General features: G+C 35.6%; 1 protein-coding gene across 1 annotated transcript; it reads left to right on the forward strand.

Moving 5' to 3' along the window:
- The first annotated feature begins 3,415 nt into the window (after positions 1 to 3,415).
- LOC121856901 (EPM2A-interacting protein 1-like) lies at positions 3,416 to 3,748 on the forward strand. Its single transcript, XM_042352665.1, has one exon. It carries the CDS (start codon positions 3,416 to 3,418, stop codon positions 3,746 to 3,748), a length of 333 nt encoding a protein of 110 aa, XP_042208599.1.
- Positions 3,749 to 10,706: the final 6,958 nt, after the last annotated feature.

Genomic DNA, 10,706 nt, shown 5'->3' on the forward strand with positions numbered 1-10,706 from the left:
TGGTATCTGTAGAAACCTAATACCAGTGGCTTACTATTTTAATTCCTTAAAAAGTACTCAGGACCACAAAGGCTTACAGGATGCTCTTAACCCCTTCCTTATTGCATGGTTGAGAAAATTTGTTTTTTGGTTAAAAAAAAATCTTTGGTCACGCATCCGACATGTCACCTGAACTGATGATGGATAAATGAACTCGTTATAAAAGAGATTGATTGCTTCATCAAAAATTTATAATGAGAAGTTGAAAATATTTTTAATACCTGTATAAAATGAATCATTTAAGTATGATTATATTTTTAAATGTATTGATCTTTCAAGTTGAACAATTCAACTAATGTTTTATGCAGTTCAAATTGTTCCAGGAGCAACATTTATCTGCCATTGAGAAATTGATAATTCAACCTTAGTTATTCTCTCAACATATCTGGATTTATTTCATCACTCAGAGTAACTGTAGATTGTGTCATTTGTTTAATGATTTATACTACACAAGCCACGGTCACCTTCATTACCAGTCTCTCCAGATCTGCTTTTAGCCTTCTACCTCAAAACAGGGCACCAATTATAATTCTGCTACGATATAAAATAGACCACAATACAGACGAGGTTTGCAAGTGACCATCACTATTGCACAGCTGTGACAGTAGGTACACTGTCCCAGTTGGTTAAAGAAGTGAAATTAGTTCTTGCTCTTTGAATGAATAACCTGTAGTCTTCAAGTATGTATAATTCCTTTGGTAAATCCAATGTCCAAATTTCCAAAATTCTTTACAGATAATTTCCTTGCACAACATGTAATTTATTGTAGACTTGCAATAACTATAATTTAATGAAGGTGATGTAGACTCCAAGGCTTTGTGTCGAAATCATTGTGTACCTTCATTATGCCAAATTTGGATCATGAATATTTTGGTAATAACTTTATCCTAAATGCTTTATACCACTGAACACCATATGATTCCATAGCCATCATTTTATAAACAAATTTAAAGTAATTAATACAATGCATAAACCAAAAGTGTACAGTCATTCATATATTGTACAGTCTTATAAATCCATTAACGAAGCTTCATGTCAATAGAATAATCCCTCACTAGGCACAGTTATGTTCTAGAATTATTTTGTGGTTGGCAACAGCCGAATGTACAGTAATGGGAATTGTGGAACTAGGAGAAGTGACTTTAGACACATACCTGTAATATTCAGTTTAAAGAGTTGCTGGTAAATCCTAAAGACAAAGACAACGCTTTCTCATCAATACCTTAAAATTATAAGCACTGTATATAAAGAGAGCTTAAAATACTACCATCAGTATATTTACAGTTTTTATATACTGTATAGCAGGGGTGGCCAACCTGTCGATCGCGATCAACTGGTCAATTGCAAGATCTTCTCTAATCGATCGCATGGCAAAGTTAAACTTAATGATCCATCCTTCTTAAGCTGCCATACAAAAATCCTCTTCAAATTTTACTCATAATCATTGGAATATTATGTTTGTTTAGATTTTTTCTGGGAATAGATCATCATTATGGACACATCAGGGCGATACATACAAAAAAACTTCGACTATGCCATGCCGTGTGTGGCGGAACCTGAGAGGAAGTGTTCGCATTCATCCGGGCCGGTGCTGGCTGGTTCCTGGTGAGGAAACTGATCAGCAAGTTGTCATCAGTTGTAGGCTAAAATTAGGCAGGTATTTGCTTTTATAAGTTTACAAATACATACTAAACCTTGTATTAATGAATTTCGTAATGAAAAAGTCGACTCAATATTGAGGAGACTTGTCAAAAGTAAAGAGAGAGAGAATCATATTTGGCAACCTTGCCCAGCAAGCCTACATACTTGTCACCAACAATGCAGTGATTTTCAGTCATCTGCAATACTTGGAAGTGTGAGGTGCTGCCTCTTGTTATGGAAAAGTCTTGGGTGATTACAAGAATTACTGACTTTTTAGCTTAGCGACAGTTCTCGCCGCAACCCTAGAGTAGACAGAAGTGTCCACACTCGCCGATGACAATTGCTTATAAAAAAAAGAAGTTAAGAACGTTACTCTGTTATGTTAGTAATTCTCACATTCATGTCGAAAAAGTCACGGAAAAAAGTAATTCTTGTATTGAAGTACGACTTAATCTTTTCCAAATATAGGTTATTGGCCATCAACGGAACCAAAAATGAGTTCTGGACCAAGTACTAAAAATACCCAAATTTACCATTTTCACAATGAATGGGAAGAAGACTAATTTTTTACCATGAATAATTTGAAGTGTCTGTGCTTGCTCTGCCATGCGTCTCCAGCTCTAGCTAAGAAAGAAAATCCTGAAAAGCATTTCAAAAGTTTTCACAAGAAGAATGATAATGATTTCCCTCAAAAGTGAGCTACTAAAGAGGAAAGTTCATGAACTGAAATCATGGCTTACTGCACAACAAACTCTTTTTACAGACGCGAGCTCAAAATCAAGGGTAGCAACCATTGCATCATTCAGGGTGAGTCAAGTGCTTACTAAGTATAAAAAAAAAAACATTTCAAGATGGAGAAATATTCAAAGAGGCCTTTTTAGAAGCAGCATATTCGTTGTTTGAAATTTTCAAAAATAAGTCTGAAATACTGTCTTCTATTAAGGATGTTCAGTTATCAAGAAACACTGTCATTAGGCGCTGTGAATTCGTGGCTGAGGATTTGGGTGAACAACTGAATAAAGACAGACATGAGTGTGTGTTCTTTTCATTACAATTTGAGGAGTCTACTAATGTGGTCGATACATCACAGTTATGTATTTTCATTAGAATGGTGTTTAAAGACATGAGTACCAAAGAGGAACTGCCGAAAATTCTACCATTAAAAGGAAAAACTCGGGATGAAGACTTATTTCAGACTTTCAGTGATTTTGTTAATAGTTCACAATTGCCAGTTGCTCATATCTAAAAATGCTGATGGGGCACCTGCATTGGTTGGCCGAATCAATGGGTTCTTTGCCCTGTGCAGGAGTGATGATAGGTTTCCTAACTTCTTTTTTGGCCTCAAAAGATTGGCCTTTTGATCACAACGAAGTGTGGCTGTTAGATTTAGCTTTTTTAGTTGACATGACTGCTATGCTGAATAAATTAAACTTAGATCTGCAAGGAAAAGATAAAACTATAGTTGACATTAGTCCTGTGGCTGCTTTCAAGCAGAAACTAAAACTAGTGTCTTCGCAGCTGCATCAACATCAACTACGAAGCTTCAGAAATATGATGTCTGAACTAGAAAACCAAGGAAAAGACTATGACCTGTTTGACAGTGCTCGATATATTGAACAGGTACAAAACCTTGCCTCATATTTTGACTGACGGTTTCAAGATACAGCAACCTGTTGCAAAATATGTGTGTTTTCCATTTGGTAAAATCACAAATGTTAAAGATATTGCATCTAGAATGGCATCAGTATTTAACATGGACATATCTGAAGTCGAAAATGAGCTTCTCAAGCTTAAAAATGATATTCAGATCAAATCCATGGCAACAGGAGGAAGTTTCTGGAATCTTCTCAGTGAAGAAAAATATCCCAATGTCAGAAAATGTGCCATGTACCTCACAGCATTTTTTGGATCAACCTACCTTTGTGAATCAACATTTTCACACATGAAACACATCAAATCCAAATACCGATTAACAATGTCAGATGAACACCTGGATGCTTGCTTGAGGCTAGCAGTCACCACCTACAGTCCTAATTACACAAAGATGGCAGACAACATGCAGTGCTAATAATCTCATTAGTAAAGTAAGTTTATGAATTTGTCATGTTAACAATATATCATAACAATTATTGAAAAATATTATTTGTTTACTCTCTCTCTCTCTCTCTCTCTCTCTACGAATCTGCGTATTTTATGGCAATGGGTGAATATTAGGCTGGTAGATCGCATCAGGGTAACTGTGGAAAAAGTAGATTACATCACACAAAAGGTTGGCCACCCCTGCTGTATAGGAAAGATGCATTGTGATAATGTACCGAAGAAACATGGTGATGGAAAAGTTGTGTCTACTAATACAACACTACTAAGGCTCACACTAATATGAGGAAAGGTATCCAGTCTCTTATGGTTGGTGTCATCATTAAAAACTTTCAAAAATACTACAGTACAAGTTTATAACAATGACACCTTCCTCACAGTGATACTTAAACTGGAATTGCACACACCAGTATCCTCCTTTGTTACAAAAGTACTTGATATTTACACAATGAGAAAAAACCACAAGCTGTCATGCCGATACATTTGCCAAATCTTTCAGTCACATTTTAATAACATTTGTGGAAGTAGAGTATTTGAGCAGTGGTGGCTGAATGAATAAAAGATAAAAATATATGCTAAGTGTACAGTATTTCTCTAACTAATCTTTTACTCTTTGTCATGTTTTGTCAAAGCAATTCTCTTTTTGAGTCGTCCATAAAATAAGTCCAGTATAATCTTATTGTATTTTGTTCATAAGCTAAAATATAATTCCATCAAGATTTTAGAAATAACCAAATCAGCTAATTATTCTGTAAAATACAAATATCTCACAAAAGTTGGACCATAATACAAGTGCAGGGTACTTCATATACAATACCCTAATCATGTTCAGGTCCAATAAATATCTATCAGGATTCAACAAACTTCTTCCCTGTTCAGATGGATGGTGCACAGTCACTACTAAAACTGCCTGCATGATGGCTCCACATAACTCTGTATTTCTCTCCTATGCACACGAGTCCTTCATCTTTACTCAAGCCTAACTTTTAGTTTCTTTTTTTAATCAATTACCTTATTTCAACTCGCTCATAACCATGTCATAAGTCAGTCTTAGTCTCTCATATTTAAAGGTTAACTCTTGTTTGTTTAAGGATTAATTCAGGTAAAAACCTCAGGATGCTGGAGACAAACATAAGTTGTTTAGTGGAGGAGTCAACCATAAAAGTCATTTTAGTACCATAAACAAAATGTTTATGTTGTAATGATTCTGGTAACAGAGTAAAGCCCATATATTGTACATATGTACTATTATTCATATAACAAAAAATCATTCCTAAAAAATTTCTATATACTGTACAGATGTACTCGCACATATCACATGTACAGTACAGTACTGAGAATAAACAAGAACTGAAAGAGAAACAATTCAGTGAGTTTGGACACCTAATTTTCACACATATACATATATTATATACTGTATTGTACATTAAGATCTCTTTTTATAAAGTGGATTGGAACCGAATTGATTCTGCATTAAAGAATTTTTCTTAAAAGCAGTACTGCACTGTACTGTACTGTGTTGTGTACCCTTAGGATTCAAGTGAAATACTGTACACAAAAATATAAATAACCTTGCAAAATAAACATGTAGACCTTCATTTTTCCTTCATTAACAAATATGTACAGTACATATAATGGTTTAATTAAAATAATTTATTTGCATACATTATACATAAACAATAAAAAATAGTCTGAGTACAATAATAAAGTTGTATACCGTGCTGTACTGTACTGTACATAAAAACAATGCAAAATTACTGTACTGTACACTCTCCTATAGAATATAAGCACAAATAAACCAGCAAGATCTGTATGTGGTGAGAATCAGTAGTGTTAGTGGGTGAACGAATGTCACTGCTGAAATTGTTTATACTGTACAGTATTTGTGGTGTTACAACAGCAGATCAAACCAAACATCAAGCCTAAAGTACTCAAAGATCACCTAAATGTAAAATTACGTTTACTGTACGTATTGTAAAAATACCTTAAAAGCAAGAGGCGGGATGTGGTGGTGTTATGAGTGGAAGAAAATACCATTGTCAAAATTTGACAGTGGATCAAACCAAACATGACCAAATCCTAAAAAGTATTGTGAAATACTTACCGGCAAGTAAAATTATTTTCACTGTAAAAATTTCCTTATTTTTACCTTACAATAACAATTCAATGTTGTATTGAATTTCATGCATACTGTACTCGCCAATTTTTAAACTACAAGGTGCCAAATTCAAATTTCACAGTCACTCACTCCGATTCCATAAATTTGCCATTTCCGGTAAATTCGTTATTCCACTGTACTACTTCACGACTAAACTCCGTCACTGCCTTCTCTGTATGCTTATTCCTGTTGGCCTGTTTGTACTCTATCTGCATATGGTACTGTAAGAAGAGGCCAGTTATTGTAACCTGTACCTTGTGGTTATAATATTTTTTACTGTCCCAAATATTGATTGCTTACATTAATATTAGTTCAAAGGAAAATTCTTAACAATTACAGCATAAGACAAATAACACTGAGATGCAAGTTGCATTAATCTATAGTACACTTTAAGAGTTCTGTGTTTGGTAATGGCAACATGACAGCTCAGCTAATTACAGGGAACGTCATCAATAAATCACTACATCACTTGAGACTCATTAAACAATCTCTAGTTCTAAAAAAAAAATATATATATATATATGCATCACCCCAATACAGTATATACACAGTACAGTTAAAAACCAAACACTTATCCCTCTAAGGAATGATTCTTTTACCAGTCACCCGTTTCTCTTGAGCACCATTCATTTTGCAAGGGCCATCCTCCACTGTACGGCCGCGGAAGTCGTCCATTGTGAGGTGACCCCCACATGCTTTGTACAGTTGGTAAGAACCTTTTGCTGGAAGAAGGCTGGGGAAAAAGATACAGTAATGCAATGTCACAAGAAAATTCATGTTGTAAAGAATGTGTCCACTCACTGAAACAGTTCTCTATTGATACAAACAATTACACCATCTCACTCTCATTCATCCAGAGAGACAGTTAAAACAGTGTTTTCCATAAACATGAGAAATGAACAATACTTATATGAAAGAATGACAGGAATATATGAACAATGAATTTGTCAAAACTATAAGTATATACAATGGTGTAGATCAGGGGTCACCAAACTTTTTTCACAGTGGGCCGGATAACTGAAAGAATGACGAGCGCGGGCCGCATAATATTTAAATTTAAATTGTATCACAACGTCTCGTGTTCCATACGTTTTATCAAGCAAATTCAAGTACCGTCGGCGGGCCTGATGAACTGACGTCGCGGGCCGTAGTTTGGTGACCCCTGGTGTAGATGATGATTAATAAAGCTTTTGGCAAATTCCAAATTCAATTTCTAACAAACAAGGATCTTTTTTTTTAAGGCGAGGAGATAGTCCACAATACACATTGTCTTAACATTAAAAAAGGCACCAAGTCATATTGTGAGCACATTGGCAATAGTACAATGTAGTTATACATAATGAAGTCCATCAATTTCTGGAGGAAAGAAGGTTGGCAGCTGATTTGGATGTTCCCATTCAGGGCCAGAAAGACTGAAAGGCTTTTCCACGATCACCCTTATAAACCATTTTCCATCGGCAACAACCACAGTTAATAATGGACCAGAAATAGCAGCAGAAGGGTTCCAATCGTTACTGTTACACACTTCTTGGAGGATGGAAAGATAATTTATCTGCTTGTCTGCATTCAAAACAAATAGGGATCTGGGGACAATCTCCCATTGATGAGCTATAAGCTTATGGACAGCCCATAATATAGAAATCAGAAAAATCATGGGAGGAGAATAAAACTGATCTAGCAGATGGTATATCCAATGTAGCTACAAAAGTTATGATATGGTTTACCAACCTTATACTCCTGTATCCTTCCCAACCAGTTACCATTTTTAATATTGAAGAAATTAACATTTCTTCAATATAGTCAAATGAAACTGCAACATCTCTATTTAGGATTATGTACTCAAAGTGTGCACCCAAGTTGAGTAAGTTCAAAGATCTTAACAATAGCATTTCTTGAAATATATTCTACAGCAGCTTTTGGGCGATTAAAATGAGAGCACTTCCCTAAAATGCTTTGTAATTTCTATACAGTACATGAATGAAGAGTATATATTGTACAGTATACATATACAGGTACAAGATACAGTACATAGAAAGGTACAGTATACTGAATGCACTTTTATCTAAATTTTTATGTCTCAATCTCAGAAAAGGACATAACACACAAGGTTTTAAACTTAACCAACTTATGGATGATACAAAGGATGTGAATATAGATCATCTTCTGAAAAATGGCTCTCAGAGGTCCCACTGCCCTATCCATGAGTTATACTGAAAAATCATACGAGTACAGTAATAAAATACAGTACTGTACTGTACAGGTAAATTTTAACATGACCTCTTGGGATGGAACCAGCTACAGATCTGTGTTAAAACCCTGCATACAACTGCTCCTGAACTGCCATTTTTTATGAGCATTGGAAATCAGAAATGGTCAGACAGACAGGGTGACTAACTAAATGCCCTTCTGTCTTTTTGGCCTTGAATGGCAATATCCATATCTATTGCCAACCTTTTCCCATGGAAATCAATGGACCCTACACTGTAGCACTGCCACTGTGGTTCTATACTGAGACAACGTCTATATCATGAGCTATCTACAAAACCTTTGGATCATAAATCTAATTATAAAAGCATGCAATTAATAGTAACATGTCCATTAATTTATAGTACATTCATGCAATTACTAGTAACTTAGATAGAGGAACACCCCGGTTAAAGAACTTTCAGGCTACGACACTCTGATGTCACAAACAAGCTTCCCAGAACATAACTGGCAGTATACAAATACCCTGTACTCCTTGGATTTACAAACAATATCTAATCTTCTTATAATGGAAAAAAATATCAATGAAGAAAAAGAATGTTTGAATACCAGTAAATATTCTCACTTACCAATATAATACAATACATCTATGTTTTGTACTGTACCTGGATGCTTACATAGTGAACTAGCTGCGAGTTGAAGAAAGGGTGACCGACTGTTTACATAGGCTAACACTCACCGGGAGATGGTAATTGCAACACTTATAGTGAGTTTCTAAAGGGTATAATAACCATTAATTCCCTTAAACATCTATAATCTTCATATTATTTTTATTACAGGTGACATCTTTGGAAAAAATTGGGGTTTTGTGAGGTGGTCCAGAACCTAACTCCCCATAATTATTGTACATTGAAGCTGTGAGGAATTAGCTTAGTGGAGTAGGAACAACTGCCTTCAGAACTGGTCCTTCACTCCTTAACTCGTTCATTACCCGGGGTGTTCCTTTACACTGTATTTACTGTAATAACTTATACAATACAATCCACTTACAAGCTCTCAATTCATACACTACTACCTTCATCAATTAAAATACAGCTACAGCTACACAGTACTGTTTTACCTTCATCGTCTTGGGTGAAGGTAAAACAGTACTGTGTGTAGCTGTACTATATTATACTGTATTTAATTGAAAAGGTGAATCCAGATGCAATTCTTAGATCAGTCTAATGACCCCCCCCCCCCTCCATACAAATGTTTGCGGATGATGCCAAGTTATTTCGGGAAATTAAGAACCAAGCAGACTGTGAAGAGTTGCAGAAGGATCTCTGTGAGCTTCAAGAATGGTCGAAGAAATGGATTCTAAGACTCAATGTCACGAAGCGTAAGAGGATGCACCTGGGGCATACCAACGGTAAGGAGTCGTATAATATGTCCCAACGGGACAAAGAAATTGCATTAATTGAGACTGAATGTGAAAAGGACCTTGGTGTGTATGTTGACAATGAGCTGAAGTTCTCGGGCCATTGCGAGAAGAAGGTAAATCAAGCAAATAAATTATTGGGTCTTCAAGAGTGAAGCACTTCCCCATCTGGAGCACTGTCACCTCGTCTGGTCCCCGAGATATGCTAGGGACTGTCAGTTGATTGAAAATGTCCAAAGGAGGGCCGCCAGACTGGTGCCTGCCCTTCGGCACCTCAGCTTCCCTGAGAGATTGGAGCACCTGAACTTGCCTAGCTTATACTACAGACGAGCAAGGGGAGACCTAATTGAGGTGTATAAGCATCTCAAATGGCACTACTCAGTTGAGTGTCCTTACCTGAAGCAGGTGGATGCTCGCCCCACAGGGGGTCACAGCTCAAAGTTGAAGAAGTCACAAGCCCAGAAAACTGTGAGGGGTAACTTTTTTGAAGTGAAAGTTGTGAACTCTTAGAACAATCTGCCAGTGAGTGTTGTAACAGCACCGAGTGTGAGCTCTTTCAAGACTAGACTTAACAAGCACTGCAGCAGGTTCAGGTACATTCAGGAGCCAGTGCATGCCCAGCACTTGCCAACAGTGCGTAACAGAGACGTGACCGATTGCCCAAGCGGCTAAGGAGCCGATCAGTGGTGAAGAGGATAAAAGTAAGCATGCACTGTACCAAGCAGGTCAGTAGAGAGAAACCAAACTGAACTGAGTGGAGTACAGCGCTTGCCTCCTGTCCTCACTGGTTATTATTATTATTATTATTATTATTATTGTTATTATTATTATTATTATTATTATTATTATTATTATTATTATTATTATTATTATTATTATTAATTATTATTATTAATTATAATAATAATAATAATAATAATAATAATAATAATAATAATAATAATAATAATAATAATAATAATAATAATAATTCATAGTAAATAAAATTTGTAATAAATACAAAATTGAAAAAAATAATAAAATGATAATGACAATAATGACAACAACACTGATGATGATGATAATAATAATACCAATAAAAACCATGAAGAATACAAAAATGAAAAACATCGAAGGTGAGAAACAATATATATATATATATACTGT

Source organism: Homarus americanus, unplaced genomic scaffold (assembly GCF_018991925.1).
Source record: "Homarus americanus isolate GMGI-L3 unplaced genomic scaffold, GMGI_Hamer_2.0 scaffold1019, whole genome shotgun sequence".
Taxonomy (NCBI): domain Eukaryota; kingdom Metazoa; phylum Arthropoda; class Malacostraca; order Decapoda; family Nephropidae; genus Homarus; species Homarus americanus.

Coding starts and splice junctions, on each gene's coding strand:
- LOC121856901 (XM_042352665.1), top strand. CDS start 3,416: ATGGCATCAGTATTTAACATGGACATATCTGAAGTCGAAAATGAGCTT.